General features: G+C 44.1%; 1 protein-coding gene across 3 annotated transcripts in view; it reads right to left on the bottom strand.

Moving 5' to 3' along the window:
• Positions 1 to 10914: 10914 nt before the first annotated feature.
• UBR4 (ubiquitin protein ligase E3 component n-recognin 4) overlaps positions 10915 to 23827 on the bottom strand; it is a 145980-nt gene continuing 133067 nt past the window's right edge. For all 3 annotated transcript variants that reach the window (XM_069079151.1, XM_069079152.1, XM_069079153.1), the window contains 3 exons: positions 19062 to 19152; positions 17846 to 18008; positions 10915 to 11311 (listed from right to left, as the gene is read on the bottom strand). In XM_069079151.1, coding sequence (XP_068935252.1) covers positions 11247 to 11311; positions 17846 to 18008; positions 19062 to 19152 — 319 coding nt within the window. In that variant the 3' untranslated portion in view covers positions 10915 to 11246. The remainder of the gene's footprint in view (positions 11312 to 17845; positions 18009 to 19061; positions 19153 to 23827) is intronic.

Genomic DNA, 23827 nt, shown 5'->3' with positions numbered 1-23827 from the left:
CTCTGGGCCCCTGGGAAAGTCCCCTCATCTTAGGCCCCAAGCCCTAGTTCTTTTTCCTGTGAAATATAGGGGGGCTGAACTCAAAGATCCATATAGTCCTTTTGAGCTCTCAAATTTCATTTTTAAAGGTCCCTCCCAGCTCTGACATTCCTTGTTCTGAGGGCCCTTCCAGCTCTGACATCCTATGTTCTAAGGAGCCCCCCAGCTCTGACATTCCTTGTTCTGAGGGCCCTCCCAGTTCTGACATTGTATGTTATAAGATCCTTCCAGTTCTGAAATTCCATGTTCTAAGGCTTTTCACAGCTCTGATCTATGTACTAAGGGCCCTTCCAGATGTGACATTCTTTGTGCTGAGTACTTCCAGTTTTAAAATTATGTGACAATTTCTTATATCTCCTCTAGCTCTGTGACACTTAAAGCCCTTTATATTAGACTTGATATTACTTTACTGTTCATCACAGCTTCTCTGGAGTATTGTGTCCACATCACCACCTGATCCCTCATTTTACGGGGGTCTCGGCACCGGGTGACAAGCCAGGACATAGAATCTAAATCACATCTTTGGTCTCTTCCCCTGATTCCACCATGATAACTCATTGAACCTGGCCTGGCCCAAGTGGCACTGCCTGCCCCTCCTCGTGGCCAGCCCTCTCACTCACAGACCTAAGCTGCTCACTAGACCCAGCATATTCGGGATGCTTAAGAGCTAGGCAGCATTCCTGGACACAACCAGGCAGGAAGATAAAACCCAACCGCTTACACTGGACCTGAGTGAACCTGAGGAACCACAGAGACTGCCCAACAATCCTCTACATCTCACTTACAAATCACAATGGGCTGTTCCACCTCCCTACGCAACCAGGAAATAGTAGTGACCCATGGGGGATTGGTCCTCTCAAGGAGGCAAAGAGCCATGTTAGAGGGAGGGTGAAAATCACCACCTCCTCCTGGCAGGAGCCCGTCAGCTCCTACTCTCTTGTCCTTACTGCTGAGCCCCAACATTACGGGCTTAAGAATTGCTACAGAGGCGTGGGGTGTTGCAAATGCCACTTAATCTGGAACTAGAGCTAATTCTCTTTCTTTAGGGCTGTCTGTTGGGAAAGAAGGGAGACAAGCTGGTTTGGGAGAGCACATGCCACCCTGGGCTTGAAGTTACAAGAGATGGCTTAGAGTAAATCTCCATTCTGACGAGTGGCCTTGGACTAGCGTCTGAAGGCAGTTGAAGTTCTAACATTCTATGGTCTCCAAGCTCCAACATTAGCTGTAGGACCAAGGTCAACTCACACAGCCTTGTCTGAGCCTCAGTTTCCCCACTTGTACAAAGACAACAATCTCCACCCTCCTCAGAGAGTTGTTATGAGAAAGTAGTCTGGTAAATTTACTTAAGAGGAATCGTAGCTGCTTCAATATTTAAGGAGGCAGTCTAGGGCAATGGGAAGAACCTCAGAACTAGGCTCTTCTCCAGTTGTTTTTTCATTCCCTATCCCATCTCCCATCCTTTTAGGGGGCACCATTTATCTATCTATCTATTTATTTATTTATTTTTAAGCAATTGGGGTTAAGTAACTTGCTCAAGGTTACACGGCCAGTTATTTATGGGTGGGTGCTAAGTATCTGAGCCAGGGATTCAATCTCCAGGTCATCCTGACACTGGGGCCGGTGCTTTTACTTGCTGAGCCACCTGGCCGCCCCTAAGCAATTGGGGTTAAGTAACTTGCTCAAGGTTACACGGCCAAGTGTTTCTGGGTGGGTGCTAAGTGTCTGAGCCCAGATTCGATCCACATGTCATCTCGACACTGGAGCCGGTGCTCTTACTCGCTGTGCTACCTGGCCGCCTCATGGGGGCACCATTTTAATAAGAAACAATTCTGGACTTGGAGTCTGAGAATCTGGACTCTACCACTTGCCACCTGTGTGACCTTAGACAAGTTGTTTTACCTTTCCATACCTCAGTTTCCCCATCTGCAAAGTGGAAATAAAAAGGCCTATCTCACAGGTTTATTGTGAGGAAAATGTTTTGTAAAGTATAAGATATAAAAAAAAAACCCAAAAATCCAAAACACCCTTTGATTCAGCAATACCACTTGTAGGGCTGTATCTCAAAAAGATCATAGAAGTGGGAAAAGGACCCATATGTACAAAAATATTTATAGCAGCTCTTTTTGTGGTGGCAAAGAATTGGAAATCAAGGAAATGCCCATCAATTGGGAAATGGCTGAACAAGTTGTGGTATGTGAATGTAATGGAATACTATTGTGCCATAAGAAATGAGGAGTAGATGGACTTCACAATAACCTGGAGAGACTTATATGAACTGATGTGGAGTGAGGAGAGCAGAAACAGGAGAAATTTGTACACAATTAAAGACACATTGCTATCTGTGATGACTAACTTTGAGAGACTGGGCTCCTCTCAGCAATACAAGGTTCCAAGATAACTCCAAAAGACTCATGATGGAAAAGGCAATCCTTATCCAGAGAACTACAGAGTCTGAATGCAGATCGAAGCAAACTATTTGTTCTCTCCCTCTCTCTCTCTCTCTCTCTCTCTGTCTCTCTCTGTCTCTGTCTCTCTCTCTCTCTCTCTCTCTCTCTCTCTCTCTCTCTCTCTCTCTCTCTCTCTCTCTCTCTCTCTCTCTCTTTCTCTCTTGTTTTGTTTTGTTTCTTCTCTCCCATGGTCCATCCCATCAATTATATTTCTTTACAACTTGACTATTGTGAAAATGTTTAATGTGAAGGTATATATAGAACCTCTATCGGATTACATGATATCTTGGGAGGGAGAACATTTGGAACTCAAAAACTCGTGGAACTGAAGGTTGTAAACTAAAAATAAATAAATTTAAAAGAAAAACAAAAAACAAATAAAAAGGAGTTCCTAGGACTTAAATCCAAGATGGATCTTAGAGGCCCCTGATTTCAACCCCCCTCATTTAAAAAAAAAAACTTTTCCTTTTTTCCCTTAGAACACATCATTTAAAAAAATAAATTTGTATTGCTACCTTTTGTTTTTCCATCTCAGTTATTTTCTCTCCTTGGCCCCTCCAGGGAGCTAACTCTTTATAACAAAATAAAAAGGGGAAAAACACAGCTCAGCAAAACTACTCACACACAGGGGGAAAAATGAATAATAACAATGGCTAAGATTTTTATATAGTATTTACTACATGCTAGGCATTGGGCTAAGGGTTTTACCATTATTTCATTTAATCCCTACAACCATCCTGGGAGGTAGATGCATTATTACCCCCATTATACAGATGGAGAAACTGAGGCCGAGGAAGGTTAAGGGCATTTGCCCAAGGTCATAGAGCTAGGAAGTGTTTGAAGAGGGACTTGCATTCAGACCTTCCCAACTCCAAGTACAACATTTTATCCACCACACTAATTTTCTACACCCACAGTCCCTCACCTATGCAAAGAAGGCTGGAAATTGCCTTCTCAAATCTTTTCTTTGGGGTCAAATGTGTTCATTTTTATTTCACAGGACTCAGTCCCAACTGTTTTCCAATGCTTCCCTTTCCCCCCATCTCCCCCCCCCCAAGTTTTACAGATGAGGAAACTGATGTCTGGAGAGAAATGACTTAGACAAAGCAGAGCTGGGATTTGAACCTAGGTCCTCTGATTCCCCAGCCATGGTTAGTAATAGACCATTAACAAATGATGGTTTGAAAGAAAGCCAAAGCAAAGAAAGCTTAACAAAGGCCTCTTAGCTCATCCTGTAAGCTGCAGCTTATTCTGTCAAAGGGGCTTCTAGGACCCTGGCAGTCAGACTTGGAAGGAACCTGAGGGAAGATATAATAGGACACAGGCTCATAGATTGAGAGCAAGAAGAATCCTCAGAGGTCATCTACCCTAACCCCTTAATTTTCCAGATGAGGAAACTGAGGCATAAAGAGGTTAGGGGACGTGCCCAAAGACATCTAGGTAGTGAAGAGCAGAAATAGGATTTGAACCCAGGTCCCCCCACCCCTCACCCATCAGCGTTAGAAAAAGTGCTGCTCACAGCAGCCCCTCCTGCCCCAGCCCGTGGGGAAGGCCCATAACCCGCTCACAACCTGTCTCAAACTCGCTGGGCCACTGTTGTCAGCAGCTTGGCTGTGAGAACATCAGGCTCCTTGGGCTTGGGCTTGGGCCAGAATGTCTCGGAGCCCTCTCCCTTCATCCCTACCTTGAGCACATGACAAGCTTCAGGGCCTCCAGGTCTGCTGGCCAACGGGGCCTCTCTGAAACCGCAGAAGGTGCCTGTGCTGGGGAGGCCCGAGGAGCAAGCCTGACACAGGGCTACTGTGGGGTGTTGACCCTGGCAGATCTACCCAGTTTCATGGAACCCAACCACATGAAACACTTCCAGAGCATGACTTAGTCTTCCAAGACCTTGTGTAACAGCAATAACCACTATTGAACCCGAGAGCTGCATCTGGCATCTAAAGCCCCGGGTTGGAATCCTAGGCTCTATTGCTCAAGCTACCTGATTTCAGTGAATCTAGCTGTTTGCATATTGTCTCCCCCATCAGACTGTGAGCTCCCTGAGAGCAGGGCTCTTTTGGTCAGCCAGTCAACTAGCATTTATTAATCACCTCCTACATACGTGCAAGGCACTGGGTTAAGCTCTGGAGAATCACAAAAAGGGCAACACCAGGGCGCACTCTCAGGGAACTCAGTCTAATGAGGGAGACAACATGTAAACAACTATATGTAGGCAGGATTAACTGGGAATAACAGACACATGAAGAAGAATAAAGAAAAGTCTCATGGAGAAAGTGGGATTTCAGCTGACCTTGGAATAAATACTGTTGTCAGAATCCAAAAGAAAAGGGGGTGAGCACCAAGGGCCCCTGGCGAATGTCACTTCACTAACTGTACCCTGGAAAAGCCAGGGGATCTGGGTTCCAATCCTGCCTCTCATGTTAATGACCTATTGACCTTGAGTTTGCTTCCCTTTCTGGGCCTCAGTTTCTGGGCCTTTAAAATGAGGGGACTGGACTAGAATCATTTCATACTTGGAATTCGATGGAGTGGGAGGGCCCTCCTTCCATATGGTTGTGGGACTTAGAGCATCCTAAGAATTTAGAACTAGAAGGGGCCATAAAAACCAGATGGTTTTCTAAGTCCGACCCCCTACTATTCTAGAGAAGAACCCAAAAGGATGAAGGCCGAAAAGGACAAACCCTAAGTAGAATGGTGATAAGAAAAAGAAAGCCAGCCAATCTTGAGAAATGCCTGGACCACGATTTCAGTGGGTATGCTCCTCTCCACCCCCACCCTGCCTAAACCACACACACACCTACCATGTGGTCATGCCCACACCTGGATCTCCAGACAAGCTGCCTTTGTTTTCTTCTCCTCTGTTCTCATGAGAACTGCATGCGCCCATGTGGGTTGGTGGCTGCTCCCTTGGGGCGGCAGTGTTCTCTCCCATGAAATAACATGAAGAGCTGGCTCAGAAGGACCCTTGGCCCTGCCTGGGGATAATGCCTTCGAATGTAAAGTGGGGATAATAGCACCTCCCTCGCCCAGGGTTGTTGAGAGAATCACATGAAAGAATATTTGTGAAGCACTTAAGCATACTGCCTGGCACACAGTTAGTGCTTAATAAATGCTTCTGTGAGAGTGTTTTGGGTGAAAGGATTGGACTAGACAATAAGTCCCTTCTACTTCTGACATTCTGTATTCTATAGTTCTTTGCAGTTTTACCTTTTATTCTAAGGCCCCTCCCAGCTCTGACATCCTGTGTTCTCAGGGCCCTCCTAGCTCTGACATTCTGTCTTCTAAGGGCCCTCCCAGCTCTGACATTCCATGTTCTAAGGCCCCTCCCAGCTCTGACATCCTGTGTTCTAAGGGCCCTCCCAGCTCTGACATCCTGTGTTCTAAGGGCCCTCCCAACTCTGACATTCCATGTTCTAAGGCCCCCCCCCAGCTCTGACATCCTATGTTCTAAGGGCCCTCCCAGCTCCGACATTCTGTGCTCTCAGGGCCCTCCTAGCTCTGACATTCTGTGTTCTAAGGGCCCTCCCAGCTCTGATATTCTCTGTTCTAAGGGCCCTCCCAGCTCTGACATCCTGGATTCTAAGGGCTCTTCATCTCTGAAATTCTAAATTCAAGAGCCATTCAAGACTTAACATTCTATGACCTGTCAATCAGTTAACAAGCATTTTTTAAAAGACTACTTATGTGCCAAGCACTTTGCCAAGTTCTGGTGATACAAAGAAAAAAAAAAAACAAGGTCCCTGTCCACAAGGAGCTCACACTGTGATGAGGGGAAAAAAAACATTGCCCACACAAGACATACAGTATAAAGGAAGGTAATCTCAGAAGGAAAGCACTGGCCGGGACTCCAAGGAAGTCAGAGAACGTGAGAGGTAGAGAAGTGAGGATGGAGAGCATTCCAAGCACAGGATGGCCAGGAGAAAATGCCCAGTCAGGAAAGGCATTGTCAAAGGCGAGGGGCAGCACACAAGGCAGTTAGCTAGATCACAGATTGTGTGAAGGCCAAGCTGTGAAGGGCTTTAAATGCCAAATGGAGTTTATATTTGACCTTGGGACCTTTGACCAACCAATGCACCTTTGTCAGCTTATCTTTGTCCAGAGAAAATAACCTAGGCTGCCAACAAAGGAACAAAGGACAAGACTGTCCTGGCTTCCTCTCTGTTGTTACCCTTTTCCTTTCATGGGCCTACTTTGGTGTTTTACCTGTTTCTGAGTTGATGGGGAATTTCAAAAGGGGCAGAGAGTTGTTTTCTGGGCAGTAAGAGTCAGAGTAGAGGGGCAGCCAGGTGGCACAGTAAGAGCACCAGCCCTGGAATTGGGAGACCCCGGGATCAGTTCCAGCCTCAGATACTTAGCACCCACACAAAATAACTGGCTGTGTAACCTTGAGCAAGTGTTACTTAACCCCAATTGCTTTAAAAAAAAAAAAGTCAGAGTAGGGAAGGCAGGATTTTATCAGCTCTTGGTTCTCAGGCAGGGGAGCCTTGAAGATGGGTCCTCAATGGGTGAACAGGGAGGCGTTTGAAAACTCTTCAGTATCTTTTCACCATCTTTGCTGGGCTTCTCTTTAGAATATTTGCCAAAATCATGATTCAAGCCCCTGAGCAGCAACTCTCCTATCTGAATCTGTCCTTTATTCCACTGCAACTGTCTTCATAAAAGATTTCACTGCTGCCAACCTGGATTACTGCAATAGCTTTGAAGCGTGTTACTTGCTTCTATTTTCTCTCTTCTAACCCACCCTTTGTAAAGCTGTTCTCTTATGTGGTTTTAGTGGTGTCTGCCCATTACTACCTGTATGACCTTGGGCAGGCTCAGTGACTTCCCCAACTAGGGCCTCAGTTTCTTTTTCTGTAAAAGCTTGGACTAGATGGCCTCTGAGGTTCCTTCCAGCTCCAGAGCCAGAATACTGTCATATCCAGTACCACTTCTGTCTACTAAGTTTATCTCAAAACTCTTTTTCTGACATTTAAGGTTCTAAGAGCCCATCACTTTTTAAGTTGTATTGATGCTTTTTTCTGTTTCCCTTGAAAATCACTGTCACTTCCCATCAACTCCCCCCATGCTTCCTGCAACAGTCCCTCCCTCATGTAACAACTAAGTAGAGTCAAGCAAAATAAATCCGTGATACACGGACCAGGCATGAGAACATACACTTCCTTTTGCAGCCTCACTTTGCCAGCTCCCCACTGAGGCAAGCTTCACCGGATTTCATGCTTGGTTCCTGCACTGACCACAGGTCTTAGGTTTTTCAGTGCTTCCTTTCTTTACATCACTGTGGTCACATAGGTCTCCTGGTTCTGCACACCTCACTCTGTGCATTAGTTCATATATGTCTTCCTAAGTTTCTCTGAATTTTTCCTATCCATTCATGACACAATAACCATGCCTTTACATTCATATGCCACAGTGCAGAGCTATTCCTCAACAGAGGCACCTGCTTTTGTCTTGAGTTCTTATTAACTACCATGAAAAGTGCTGTTCTAAAATTTCTTTTTAACTCTGAACACAACGTATGTTTATTATACAGGCTTTGTTGAAATGGAAATTTATTGTTGTGTATTTTGAATCCTCTCATGTTCTGCTATGCACATGGCAATGCTTGTTTTTTCTTATTTTGTATTATTTTTAGTATTTAAGTTTGGTTCTTTTTTTCTCATTTTATACTGGTTTAAAATTTTTTAAATTAACAAAATAAGTAAAATAAAATATTTTTGTATTCATGAGACAGTTTTCCACCTTCAGTCCTTGGGGTACCTGACTTTTAGTAGAATTGCTGGTTCAAAGAGTTTAGTACTTTAGGACAAAGGTACAGTTTGAATGACTTTTTAGATATAATTTCCAAATTCCAATTGGACCAATTCACAGCTCCACCAATAGTATATTAGCAGGTCTATCTTTCCACAGCCTCTCCAACCTTTGCTACTTTCATCTTTTGCTTATCTCTGCCAATCTGAGGTGAAATAAGTTAATTTAATTTGCATTTCTCTTATTAGTGATTTGGAAAATTGCTGACAAAATTACCTGTTCATTTCCTCTGACCACTTACCTGTTGTTGAATGACTCTTGGTCTTATATAGCTGTATTAATTGCCTCTATATCTTGGATGTCAGAACTTTAAAAGAATTTGCTGAAACATTTTTCCAGAATACCATCTTCTCTTCTAATAAAAGCTGCCCTGATTTTGTGCACGCAAAAGCTTTTTCAATTTTATGCAATCAAAATTGACCATTTTTTCTTCTATGATCACCTCTGTCCCTGAAAGAATTCTCTCCTTCACCAGAGTAAGGTACTCACTTCCCTTTCTCCCCCTCCCCTCCTTTAACCTCATTTTCTATCCAAATTAACTTAGTTTATTGCCAACATGCCTGACCCTCTCTGACCTCTGCCTTCTTTTACTGTTTCTTCTGGAGAGGATATCATTCCTCCCTCTGTTCATCTATGGATCTATCCTCTAATGCCCAAATGAAATGCCACCTCTTCTGGGAAGTCTTACTTATGACCTTTCTGCTTTGATATCAGATCCATACCATTCTATTATACTTATTACATAATACCATGTATTATCATGATCTTAAGACCTTTTAAGATAAGAGATTTAGAGATGAGACCTGAGAGATCAGCCATCAGGATATGTTTCATATTTCCCAATTAGACTGTAAGCTTTATTGGTGGGGAAGAGGCAACCCATCATATAAACACTGCATCTTCCCACCAAAGCAGGCAGTGAGACCCCCAACTCCTAGGTCCTCTGTCCCTCCATGTCTCCCCCACATTTAATGGCTTAGGAGGGGTAAGGAGAGTATGGATGTTGCTATCAGTATTCCAACCACCACTGTCCTGGACTTTGGACCTTCCCATGGTGCCATTATTATGGGAAGGAACAGAAGGGTAAGTGGTTTTAGATTTTCAAAACTTGGGGATATAGGGGAGGGAGGGCTTAGTGATTTCCCCCCAAAAATTGTGTCAGAGAAAACACAAGTATTTACTGTTTCTCCTGTGGGGTTTCTTTCCCCCTGGGATAGGGGTAACTTTGTACTTAATAATGTACAATTCATTCCCTTAAACATCTGTAGTGCTGTTTCCCTCTTCCCTCAACCTACCGTATATCCCTCAAAAGAATGAAAGCTCCCTGAGGTAAGGACTATTTCTGTCTTTGTATGTTCAATGTGTAGCATAATATCCTTGCACATAATAGGCACTTCATAAATGTGTGCTGCTTGCAGAACCAAAATGAAAAAGGTAAAGTGAGTCACATGTAGCCCTTCTATTCAGCCACTATAAGTAAGAAATACTCATTTATTCCATGGTAGAAAGAGCATTGCAGACAAACTCCCTATCAACACTCCTGCCCCTCATTTGAGACTGTAAGAAATGCTGAACCGGTCACCCTATCCAAGGAGGTATCCAGGTGAAGTCACATATCTCAGCTCTTGGAAATTCAAATTAAGAACTTTCCATGACTACTTGCAAAGGCCATCTTTTTTTCCTAGATATATTGCCTTGGTAAAGGAAAAATCAGCTATGGTACACAAAACCAGGAGATAAATCAATAAAAGAAATTACATTGGGGCAAGAGGGAGGGAGGGAAGAATTTTCCATGGAAGAAATATTAATTCAGAGAAACAAAGAGTTCACTTGGGCCTGGGGAAATGCTAGGGTGAGAAGAGTAACACCACCCCGATCCCTATTTCCCAGAAGCAAATGGAAGACTATGTGGGCTCTAGTCAGGCCTAGGCAGGTCAGAACGGATCGCCGGACCTCTCATTTGTAGTGACCTTTCTCTTTCTGGAAGCACTGCTACCTCTTCCCCCTCCCTTAGGGGACTTAGTACCTAGCATATAGCTTCCCTTAATAAATGCAAATAAGCTGAATATCTCCCATCTGAGAACAGCTATAGAAAAAATCCAGGATGCCAGTAAACCTGCGCGATTCAGCAAACAGCAAACTGGCTAAGCAGCATTGAGGCTGTGGCCAGAGGGTTCAAGTGCATGCAGCTCACTGAGGTCAGCACAAAACCCTGCACTGGGGGATGAAACCAAAGTCCCAGACACTTCCCCCTGACTTTGTCAGTGAGTTCTCAGCCACCAAGCCACCTGGTCTAGTCTTCTTCCAGATAAGAACTCAGAAGCCAGACATGCTATTTTTATAGCCCTTTTTTTCTATCAGAAAAAATTAAGCCTCATGCGTTCTTATAATCCAGACGGTAAAAGCCGAGTTACTAAAAGAAAAGGTGTGGGCTCTGGCTTCAGAAGGACAGGAATGCTGCTCCAGACAAGACACGCTGCCATCCTTCCATCCTCTTCCACCAAGGGATCCGGATGCCTCCACTGGTCTCTGCTGAACTTCTGAAACCGCTGGGTTTGCTCAAGGAAAAGAAGTTTGCCACCAGCAAAACGGACAGGCGTAAGCACCAACCAAAATGTCCTTTTCAATGGGTATTTATTCATTCACTTATTTCTCAAGATGTGCACACTCAAGTATTAAGTTTGGCCAGGACAACTCATGGCCCCTTGGTATGTACAGGGTCCTCCAATTGCTTGGGGTACGTACGTATAACTTCATAGCTAATGCACCACACACAAGATAAAACAGGAAAGTCTAAACCCCCCAAGCCGCTCCCACACAAACCGCGGGGGAGGGGGACGCTAACAGCAGCGCCCTCAGAAAGAAACCAAAGCACGAAGAGAGGAGAAACACAGGGGCTGAAGGCAGGCTGGGGTCCGTCTTGACCAGTCACTCTCCCAGGCTGGGTGGTCAGGGGATTGAGTTCAAAAGGTCCTTCAGGAAGTTGTCAGCAAAACTGATTTCTGAGAGAAGTCCTGGAAAACAGCACAGAAGCGTTTGTTAGGATCAGATGAGTCCAGCAGCCTGAGAGGCCCTGCTGAGTCACAGTCCAGGGCAGGTGGGGGGCTGCTTCCCCTCAAGCCTACCTACCCTCCCCCACCCTGGGGCCCAGTCTGCAAAAAAAGGCCCTGAACGTGGGCACAGGCTTAGAGCTAAAAGTAACCTGCAAACACTGCTTAGACAGGAACTTCTGTGCCTATAAGAAGCTGCCCTTATCATCTGGTTAGGGAGCCAGAGACATGAGGACATGACTGACCAAACAGACACACTAATTCTGAGGCCTCCCCACTGCTGACCAAAGCCCTGGTGCTCTTTCCCCTTGATCTCTCCAGCTTTCTTTCACTCCCCCTCCCCTACTCTGGACAAAGTGGCTTGGTCCCAATTCCTGAAATAAATCTGTGGGCTTCCCCTCCTTCCCAGCTGCCATGCTTGCAAACATCCCCATCACCCACTGCCACTTGACAAAATCCTATGCATTCTTTCAAGCCTTCCCTAGTGTCCCCTGGGAGAAGTGCCCTCTCCCCTTGGAGGCCCTGAAGTCACTGGAATTGCACCTCTCTGGGGACAGTGATCACTTTCTGTCTTGTTCTATAATTATCTGCCTTATTCTCATCCCAGCCCCTGGGGGCTGTGACAGGCTCCGTAAGGCCAGTGCCCGTGCTATCTCTGCACACCATCTGTGTTAAGCACAGGACCCCTGCACATAGTAGATGTTCAATAAATATTTATTAGAGGATGGGTCAATATGGGAACCATAACCAGCTCTCATTTATGCATAAAGATATCAGGGAGAAGTGCTAGAATCATTGCTATTTGAATTTTAAAAAAATGTTTAAACTTATATTTGAAAATAGGTGTGTCTGTGTGTTCTGGGAATTCATAACAGCTCAGGAAAAATAATGAAGTTATAGCATCAAGGCTTGACTTAGGAGGAGCCTGAAAGTCAATTAGCTGCCCCAACTTGCCCCCAGGTTCAAACAGTTCCTTTCTCCTCCCTATACCACGTTGGGATAAACAGCATTACATCCCAAACTGATGTCAAGTGCCAGCCTGAGCTGAGTCCTCTCATCCTTCTCCTCTGGAAGCCCTTAACCTGAAGCCAGCTCTTCCTCAGTTTCACTTTCTGTGAAGGGCAGAAAAGGAAGTGAAGGGTCTAAAAATGTATAGGCCCTCCCTCCTCTGCTAGGAGCTCATGCTACCTTACAAACTTCCTTGCCACAGACAGTGAGTGAGGTGGTGACATTGTTAACAGAACAGAAGTCATGTCCCCGAGGAAGGGATGAAGAAATAAAAAGTCCAAATAGCAATGAATAGATACCCCACATAGATGGAGGGGATATGACTGAGCTCAAGCAGAAACAAAAGGTGTAAAATGACACAAAGCTCTCAGTCAGATCGAACCCAAAGAATAGTCAAATAGGAAGCTAATGGACTAATTATCTTCTATAGTCCCTTTAGTGAAAGGGGGCCCATGATTAATAATGATGATAATAACTTATTGTTTTTTTCAGTGACCAAGTGATCTAAGTTGTCTTAAAATCTGTATCTTCTATATAATCTATATACCCAGAGGGCAAGTTTCTGGATTGGATCATTTTAAAAATGATTTATGATATCTACAACAGAAGCTTTACAATGTGTTCTTCACAATGACCCTCCCTGTACTTTGACAATATAAGTGCTGTCAAAAGTTTTTCATTTATGGTTAGGAGGGTTACAGGGAAGGACACCTTGGGCTCTACTGCTCTATGAACACATTATTCCATTCTCTGCATTTTCTGGTACGTGTAGAATAGTAATTGTTATTAGAATTTCCTTTCCCTTATATCTGAAGGTCTTTCTCCTGGTCACTTGCAAAATTTGTTGTTTTTCAATGGAATTATTAAATTTAACTACTATGGATGTTGGAGTTTGCAGCCTTGGGCTTTTTTTTTCCCCTGGAGGTAACCTATAGATTCCTTTGATGGGTACTTTGCTTTCTGTGTTCAGAAGTTCCAGGCAGTTTTCTTACATATTATTTTTCTTGTAATATGGTGCTCCGGTTTTTTGATCATGAGAGACCTTTAATCCTTAAGTTGTCTCTATGCAGCCTGTCTTATGTGGAGAACATACTTTCTTTAATGTTATTGCTTTATGCTTCTCTTCTTCCAGATTGTCCTTGACTTTCATGACCCTGGAGGAGAAAGTGAGGCTGATGACTTTGCACAGCTCTGCCTCACTTAAATCCAATTCATTTGCAAGTCAAGAGATGACTTTCTTGATGTCATATAATGAAGGACAAATAACAACAATACTTCCGAGTATTTGCATTCCCAATCAGTTATCTTTTCTTTTGCTTCCTTGGCGAGACTTGCCACTGAAGGATTTAAGTTTCTCAATTTTCCTAATTATTTCTGCTGTGCAGGCCCAAAATTCTTCTCTCTCAATTCTCACTCTCTTTTAAAACATTCAGAAAAAGCATTTCTCCTCAAAATCCTCTATCTCATCAGGTACTGATCCATTTTCCTTTGCTTTGCACTTTTCATTCACAGATGTCTTAACTCTTGTGCTAAATTTGGAGGGCATTATTTCCCTCTGCTGTTAATGTCTTCCCTGTTTGTCTGCTTATGATCAAGGTCCTTGAATTTTCTTTCTCTTATCTTTAGTAACTTCCACTTTTCCTTATTTCTCCCTATTACTCACTTTCTGACTCCCTCCTCTCTAATGACAGTTTCCCTAGGGGCTGGATCTCAACACTCTCAGCCTCCTTCCACGCTAGACAATTCAGTTTACCAGCCTGGGTCTCCGTCCCAAGTGACTTCTGGGGGCCAGGGGGAGAACTGGTCCCATCTGGATGTTGGACTCTTTCCTTCAGGTTTAGTGGAGTGTTGCAGTCTCTTCTTCCCCCTGTCACTACTCCTCCCGTTCCTCAGTTCTCAGGCCCAGTGGACACCAAATGTTGCCTTGTTCCTGTCCTACATGTGGGCAGATTTCTGCAGTATGGAGTCTGGATCTCTGAGCTGAGCTCGATTACAAGCTCACAGGGTGGCTTGGGCAGTTTTGCTGCCAGGAGTATGGAGAATGGTGGGAAAGTAGGTATGGAGTGAGTACTTGATAGGAATTAGTTCATGGAGTTTTAACCTTGTTTGGAACCCAGGTTTCCTAGATTGGAGAGACAGCTAAAACCACTTTGTCTCTGGCACATAATTTCTGTTTTGGAGAGGTCTGAGAGGCTGTAAAGACCAAAGAACATGTCTAGATCACCATCCTGACAGGAGGCCCGCAAGTCAGTATGAGTACTATCATTCATATTTTATATCTAAGGCAACTTAGGCTCAGCAAAGTGATGGACTGGACAGGACTATTTATTCAGCTCTGAAGTGCTGCAGTTGGGACCTAGCACAGGCTCCTATACTCTGAGGCCAGAGCTTTTTTTGCTGCCTAGAAAACAACTGAGGCTCACCTAGAGCTAGGAAGAGAAACCACAGGCACCCCTTGATGGATCACAGTAGATGCTTAGTTCCAGGCTGGTCTCTGGTTGTGGGCCACTTCTGCTTTCTCTTGGTCACCGGACAATTATTTCACTGGGTGTATTCTAGTGTGCTCATAATTGGGACAGTGAGTATATTGTGAACAGTATCTGTACAGTGGGCAAAGGCAGCCCAGGAGTCAGGAAGCCTGTGTTCTGTTCCAGGCTCAGAGTGATAGCCTGGTCTGAGGACGCCTCCTGTGAAATCAACCACCCAACATTATCTTCCCTCACATGCAGAAACGTGCTCTGGTTTTCTTTGATCTTTATGGTGTATTTTTAAAGAGCAACATCTTGTCAATAACACTGGAGTGGGGGTCAAAGAACTGGGTTGAAGTCTTGGTTCTGTGCCACCTGAGGAAGTCCTTTAATCTCTGTGGGCTTGTGCTTCCTCATCTTTAAAATTGGAATAACATTTACAATACTTGATTTGCAAAATCGTAAGAATCAAATGAACTAATCTATGTGAAGTTGTAAACTACAAAGTACCATAAAAACCTTCATTACAAATATGTGTGACCTATGTGATCACAGACTTGTGTGATGCCGAGCAAATCATTCAACCTCTCTGGGCCTCAGTTTCCTCAACTGTATGAGGGAGTTAGACAAGGTGATCTCTATAGTTCCTTCCAGCTCCAATTTAATGGGCCATGCTGCACAGTAGCAAACCACTGGATTTCAAGTTGGTGGCCTTGTGTTTAAATCCTGGTTCTGCTAAACACTGCGTGGGTGATTTCTAGCAAGTTATTGAAGGTTTCTGGACCTCTGGCTCAGACCAGAAGACCTCCTTCCATTCCTTTCTGGCTCTAATTCCATGATTCCAATTAGAAGAGGAACTCACATTTCTAGAGTGCTTTAAAACTGAGTGGTGTTGTTGTTTTTAAATCCCATAAGGGAACACAACGATTATTATTCCCATTTTGTAGAGAAAGACAATGAAGTCCACAAAGGTGAAATGACTTTCCCAGGGCCCCAACTCTGTCCACTAGACAATACCACTCACTTCTTAGCATCACTTTCTCCATGCTCTATAAATATTACAAAAGCCTCTGCACAAAAAACAATGACATTTTGACCTGAATTAATAGACTGACTTCAGGGAAGTGTCCTCTCTGGGCCTCAGTTTCTCCACCTATAATAAATGGAGAAGACTGAATCCTATGATGCCCAGGGCTTCTTCAGGCTTTACCACTGTCTCTATTTGGAATCCATCACAGACCCAAGAGCCCAGACTCAGGTGAACCAGCCATGAGGCACGGAGAGCAGCAGCAGCACAACACTTACATGTGATAAAGCTCCCTCTCCAGTCTGCATTCTCCTGCCTAGCCAAGTGAGAGGCCTGTGGGGCATGCAGGAGCGTCTGGTTTCCAGAATGAGTTTTACCACTTTCTGGAGACTCTGGACAAGTTCTACATCTTTCTATGCCCCAGTTTCCTCAGCTGTATAATGAGAATAATCCTGCTTTTTCTCTTTTTGCACCAGAAGGGAGTTGTCGAGATGGAAGGACATCATCTGTAGGAGAGTGCTTTGTAACCTTGAAAAGACTCTAAAAAAGAGTTCTCCTAGGATGCTCAGCAAAGAGATCAAGTTCATCACCTGTAACTTCCCCACCAAGTAGAGATTCTGCCACAAGACAGCAGACACAGAGGAGCTCCTAGCTCCAGGGAGAGTAAATAAAGCAGGAGGATGGGACTGCTTCCTCCCAGAGAGCAGCTTCCATTCATATGCTAATTTTCCAAGCCTTCACAAAAGCAGCATTGGGCCCAGAAGGGGGATGGCACCTCTACAAATCTTCTAGAGTCTTCCAGGGAGAGCTGCTTGACAGCAGGAACCCAGAGACTCCTTCCTATGTTTCCTTAAATAAGTGTCTTTGAATGTATGGCTCCCAGTTCTGGCCTGATGATTTGAAGGCTTAGGTGATGACCTTTAAAGCAGAATTCAAATTAAGCATTCTGAAACAGGTTTTTAATTGTTCCCCCCAAACCTGATCTTCTTTCTAATCTTACTATTTCTGCCTGTAACACCCTGCTGCTTCTTTGACTCTTCCCTCTTCCTCACCTTCCATTCATCTATAAACAAAGAGCAATACACACACACACACACACACACACACACACACAATCTTAATTGTACTGTGATAACATCACTGATGCCCATTTCCCTCTCTATTCCTATGGACACCATTCCAGTATAAGGTCTCATTACTACCCACCTGAATTAATGTAGTAGCTTCCTAACAGATCTCTCCACCTCCTCCAATTCAATCCTTCACTGTCTGTCAGATTCATATCCCTTATGTATAAAGACCTGGGTTCAAATCCCACCTCTAACAATTACTTCCTAAGTGATCCTGGGCAGTTCAATTAACCTGTGCTTTAGGCCACTCTCTAGGACACATCTGCTGTGTGACTGAACAAATCACAGACCCAAAGTATTTAAAGATTCCTCCGCACAGAACTGGTCAGGTTATTCCTTTCTCTGCTCCAAAATATTTAATGGTCTCTTAATATGTCCTGAGTACATTTCAGACTTCTTGGCCTGACACTCAAGGACCTCTACACTCTGGGATCCCTTTATCTCTCCAGTGTCAACCCATATTAATCTCCTTTAGGGGCCTAACAGGATTATTCTTCATCCCCTTAATATGCTTGTGCCCCTGCCCTTTTGTTCTCCACCTGAAGAACTCCCTTTCCCTCTCTATGTACTGAATTGCTACCCATCCTTTAAGCCCCAATGTATATGCCACCTCTTCCAGGAAGCTCCCCCAATCCTATGTGAGTAAGACCTTTCCCCTTGGACCTCTTTAATGCACTTACAATATAATGTATCTTATCCAAGTTCCATGAGGGCACAGAACCACAGCCTATCTCAACTTTACAACTGCCCTGATCCTCAGTATACAGTAGGGACCAAAAGGAACAGCGACACCAGTAATAACAATACCTTAGTTTGTTGAGGGGTTTATAAATGAATGAATAAAAGGACAAAAAGTGACACTGACCAGCCACATCCACAAACTCTGAGAATGTTTCCACAGGCATGAACTCCTCCTGGAACGTTTTCAGGGCCTTGTCTGCAGCTTCATAGATGGGCATGTCATTATGACGGATAAACTCAGCTAGAGAGCAGGACCAGCCTCCCTCTGTGTTACTGGTAGGCACCTTCTGCAAGAACCAACAGGAGACAGGATCAGGGACAAACATTACTCAAGGTCAATTTGGTTTTTCCTTAAGACAATCCAGTTATTTCAATCTCTTGGAAAAATACACCACCTGCTATAAACATCAAAGTTATAGCTGGAGGACCTTTTATGGCTTCCAAGAACAACAAAACCCCAATTCATTCTGTTCCTAATAACCCGTTATTAGACGCTGTCTCACCTTAACCGGTATTCCTCACCTAGCTGAGGTGAGGGGGAGAGAAAGGAGGTGGGACAGGCAGGCAAGCCATTACAAGTGACTGAACCTTCCTTCTTCTAGCATATTTCATTCCTACACTTCCAAAAGGAAGGCCCCAAATGAACTGCTTCATTCAGCCTGGGAAAACAAAGTTCCTGAAAAGGAGAGAGGTGGGCCAGAAGGTCTGGGTTCCAGTTGTACTTCTCTCTAGCTGGGTCACATAAAAAAATCACTCAGACTCTCTCGGCCACTGTAAAGTTATGACAGCCCTGCCTGCACTGACCATCTACCTTCCCTGGGCTATTTATTCTGAGGAAGGACTAAGTGTGAATTATTACTCATCATATAATTTTAACACTAAAAGAGACTTTAGATGTCATTTTATAGATAGTAACAGGACAAGATGGAGGAAATTACTTGCCTAAAGTTACACAGCTACACAGGCTGTCCTCATCCTATGTGCTTTGAGGGAGCTTATGCTCCAACTAGAAATACAAAACCTCCAAGTGTAAAAAGGCTTAAGAATCCTCATTACATCATAAAATAAGCTATACCAAAACACAGCATGAAAGTGTAAGCAACATTAAAGGAGCAAAAGCTTCCTCAAGAAGCTAAGTTGGGAGCAAGGAGAGGGGACATTCTTCAGAAAGAAATGATGAGAGAGGATTCTTCCCCTGCTTAAGTCACCTTGGGATCTTGGGAACAGAAGGTTAAGAGGAGGAAGAGAGAGGCAATTTAGCAATCCTCGAGGAAGTCGCCTGGCTCACCAAAGGCTGACATGTACTTGGACCCGAGCACAGCCACAGGCAGCTTTCTTACCTTAAACATGTTGTAAATGAGATCAACTAGGGCCCAAAAGAGAAGCGCAGAACGATAGGCTGAGAAGTCCTTCACCGACTTATCTGTTAGTCTGGGAGAAGACAGGAAAGTGAGTTGTCAGCAACATCAGAAACACCTGAGAATGGGCCAGCCCACACGACCCAGAGGCCCAAGATGGCTCGCCTCAGATTTTGAGAGGGAAAGTGTTTAACTGACTTAACTAACATTCCCAAAGTTGGTGTAAGTGGCCTGCCCAATATCCCTGAAGACAGGATCAGAAAAGGAGATGGGCCTGTCCTGGTCCAGTGCTATGCGGGCACCCACAAAAAAACAGAACAAAACCTACAAGAAGGTCTTGAGCACATCAGGTAGACCCCCTGCAGACAATCTATGGAAGATCCTAGGAAAGGAAATCAGGGGAGGGGCACCTGCACCAATGGAAGGAACCACCACAATGATGTAATGACATGTCCATTGTATTGATGTAGATAGCTGCCAAACATGAACTCCAGGACCACTATGTCTTAATTAACAAATTGAAATTTCTGACTGGTCAAATATCGGGCAATATTTTGGTTCATATGTCTCTAAGAGTATGTTTTCTTACATGAAACAGCTTAAAACGAAAGAGGGGGTCACCATTAGTTAAGTAAACCTGGTGTTCAGTTTGTTAAATAGTAAGATTCTCAAAGACTTTATCAAAAACTAGCACTTTTATATGAAAATAAGCTAATTAAATTGGGTTCGGGAAAAGGACTGCATCTGTATTCTTATTGTTAGGGGGCTGGTCTGTGATTTCACTGGCATGCTCCAACTCCTTTTGTGAAAAGTGCCTCCATCGATGAACATCAGCACCTGGGCTTCTGTAATTTACAGTCTAAGACAGTTGCCTAAAGGCGATGATGATACATTAAACAACTAGCCCAAAGTCACAAAGCTAGTATCAGTAGAATGTAGCTTCAAGTCAGGTCTTCCTGGCCAAGGCCAGCCCTCTCTGCACATTATACCACAATGGCTCTCCTTGTATCATTGTCTTTGTGCTAAAAATGCGCGGTGGTTTTTTTTTTTTCCAGCTCTAAATTTTTTCTGATATACTCTAGGACACCAGAAACTTCACAACAATTTTCCTTCCTAAAAAAGTACTACCTGCTAGAGTAAAAAAAAAAATCTGTATTTCTAAATGACTATGTCACTGCTGTCATCAATTAAAAATTAATGCAACCCATACACATATGAATTTCTGATATGAACAATTAAACAAAACATAAACAGAATACCTCTTCTCTAGAAGCACGTGTTTTAATGAGCTATCATGAGGTGTAATGGAAACAGCTCTCCCCTAGTTTTAGAGAAGTACCTGCACTGACTGTTTGCAGGAGATCTGCTCAAAGCAAAGGCTCCACTTGGGCATCATTCTCAAACAATCAAGAAGGTAGAAAAGAGCCTCAAGAGACCTGGTTTTAGAAACCAGTCCCGTCCCTCACTCACCAATCTGATATTTGGCAAGTGTGTTCTCCTCTCTAGGTCCTGATTTCCTTATCTGCAAAATGAGGTGGTTGGCTTAGATGATAATAAACTGAGAGCTAGGAGGGAGCCCAGGGGTATCCTAATGAAGCCCTCTCATTTTACAGATGAAGAAACTGCGATACAAAGAGGCCAAGGTGATTCACTTCATCCCTTCCCAGTCTGGGCCCATTCCCCTTCCACTACTGTTCTGGAAGGCAAAGAAAGTGGGGATAACAGGTTTGGGGTGAAGGAAGTTTTAACAGTGAGCCAGGAGAGCCAAACAAACAGAATTCACCAAATACATACCATGTCAAAAACAGAACGGAAAATCTGCACTGACCAACAGCAAGACAGGGCACACTGGCACCACCCTGACACCTTTTAAATCCTAGGATAATCCCAGTGCTCTTTACCACACCCCTCAGTCTCCAACCAGCTTCATCATCAACTAATTCAGTGATTCAGCTGAATCTCTTCCTTGGCAAACCTCAGTTTCTGAAAACCCCTGTAACCTTCTCTGAAAAGATCCTTGTTCTAGGAAAAGACCACAGTGGGACAACTAGGAAGGGAAATATCACTAGGCCAGAACCCAAAGTCCCTCCTCTTATAGCTGCAAAAGCATCTGTGTAGGGCTCCAGTGGAACACGTCAGGATCCTAGTTTGGAGACAATCTTAATATCTGAAACAATACAAAGCAGAGGTTGAGTGACCACTTCTCAGGAATGGCATCAAGGGCATGCCTTCATGTATGGAAGCAGGGACTAAATGCCATCTAATGTTTCTCCAACTGTAAGACTCTTCTTAGACCCTTTAGGTATCTTATAATTCTGAAATTCTGATTACTAAAGATGACATTCTAGTTCCAAAGAAACACGAGTTTATGGTTTAATTTTTTTTTTAAGTTTTCCTTAGTTAATTTCTAAATAAGGTAGGAATGAGTCAACAGAAGAGCAGAAGCACATTCAGCTGCACTGGGATGGTAAACTCAATGTTCTTCTAATACAACCAATCACCCACTGAGCACTTATTCCCTTCCTTTCTCACAGTGGGAAGCCTTTCCTGCTGCTTTCTAAGGCTAAACTCATTGAGAAGCAGGTGCCTCATATGATAATGATAATCTACTTTGGCAACTCTCTGTGTGTTTCACTTGCTATGATGTATGGCTAGCCACAGACATCTGCAAAGTCTTTGAAATTTTACATATGAGAATTTATGCATTTGGACAGTAAAGGGAAGAGAAAGGAATAAGCACTTCTATAGCATCTATTATGTGCCAGACACTGTAATAAGCAACTAAGAGGGGAAGGCGAGAGGCAGAAATAGAAGAATGTGCCAGGTCCCATCACTAATATGTCTTTGGGAAGGAGTTTATTTCTGAATAGCCCTTGCACAATAGTCAGTAATAGACTTCTGCTTCTATGCATTGATAGCTCTCTTTCTCCATTTATTGTGCAGGGACCTAGGAAAAGGCATCAACCAAAAGGATGAGTCTCCCCACCCCATCTCTAATACAGCTCCTTCCTTACAGGGATCTTTGTTACCCATACAGACCCAGTCTCTGCCAGGGACAATTCTGCCCATTTCTCCCAGACCACTTACAGCCTTGTGTTGTTGCCCTTGGCTGCCTTGCTTTAGTAAGCAGAAATCTTGGGTGGCTCTACCCGACTTAATTATTTAAAGCCAATTAGTAAAGGTGACTAAACTGCTACAGAGAGATGGCAACTCAGAGTGTGGCTAATGCAGGATTTCCTAATTGGGCTACAACCAAATCATCTTTTCTCTAACTGGTTTGGATGGTAATGGACTCTCCTTAATTGAATTCAAACAGGCCCTCGTGGGCTAAGATCACATGCTTGCTCTCCAGAGCCAGAACCAAGTAAACAATCACCACATTTTCCATTAATGTAAGTTGAGTTTTATCAGTAGCCCAGTACTCTTAACTTAACCTTATTCCAGTTTCAGGCACCAGATTATCTTAATAATTTGGGTCTTAGCCTCTTGGGAAACACTGGAAAAGTGGGAGAGGCCCAGTGTCCTAAGATCACAGAATGTTAGATCTCGAAAAGAGCAGAGGGTGTTACGACTTATTTACTTGGAGTTTATTCTTCCCAAAGGGTGTTTCTGGAGGAACTTTTCATTAGGTCCAAATCATGGAAGCTTGACAGCAACTAGCCTGTTTCTGTCTGGAATATTCCTTGAGGGAAAAGAATGGTTACCAGAAAGAGCCCTGGAATGGGAGCTCAGAGAGCTGAGTTTGAACCCTGGCTCTGGCACTCCCTTCCTTTGACCTAGGCCAAGTAGTATTTCATCTCTCTGGCCTCAGTTTCTTAATTTGTAAATTGAGGAGATTGATCCAGATGGTCTCTAAGGTCAAGCTATTTTGAGGGTGAGGGCAAGAGGACGGTAGAGTTTGTAGAGTGAGCTCTGGCTTTTTGACAAGGACAGGACAGAGTCAGGAGAAGAAAAAGGGTGACAGAACTTGGGGATCTCACCACTCTCACTGGTTCAATTACCACCTTCATTTAGATGATTGCCAGATCTCTCATTCTAGCCCCAGTCTGTCTCCTGAGATACAAACTCACGTAACCAGCCCCTCAAACTCAGCTTCTCCAGGACAGAGCTCGTCATCCAGCATTCTTCCCAGTCACCCAGGTCCACAGCCTCAACATCGTCCTTGACTCCACTTGATCACCAGACAGATCCAGTTATGTTGTGAAATCTTAGGGTTTCTACTCTGATGATGCTCAAACACCCCTCCATCCCCACTCCCACAGCTGCCATACTAGTTCAGGCCCTCATCACCTCTCAGTAGCCTCCCAATTGGTCTCCCTGCCTCAAGCCTCTCCCCACTGCAATCCTTCCTGTACTCAATGTCAAAGTGATTTTCTTTAAGAGTAGGTCTGATCTTATCGCCCCTCCTCTCAATTAACTCTGGTGGTTCCCTCACATTACCCCCAGGATCCCAGATAAAAGCCCTCTGTTTGGCATTTAAAGCTCTTTACAACCTGGCCCCTTCCGGTCATCCTCCTACATTGGCCTCTGTTCCACAGACTCTAGACCCCGCCATACTGGACTCCACACTGCTCCTTTCAGAGAATGCTCCATCTCTTGCTCCTGTCTCTGCCTCTGCATGAATTCCAGGTTCCTCATGCCTGGAATGCTCTTCTTCCCAACATCTGATTCTTAGGACTCCCTGGTTTCTTTAAGACTCAGCATAAGTGCCACCTGCTCCAGGAGCCTTTCTGGTTCCCCCTAAGCTA

The sequence above is a fragment of the Petaurus breviceps genome, unplaced genomic scaffold, assembly GCF_028583685.1.
Source record: "Petaurus breviceps papuanus isolate PSGF00001 unplaced genomic scaffold, PetGlider_PUasm1.0 91041, whole genome shotgun sequence".
NCBI classification, from domain to species: domain Eukaryota; kingdom Metazoa; phylum Chordata; class Mammalia; order Diprotodontia; family Petauridae; genus Petaurus; species Petaurus breviceps.
Note: the sequence above shows the minus strand (reverse complement) of the source record. Positions and strands in the feature narration are given on the sequence as shown.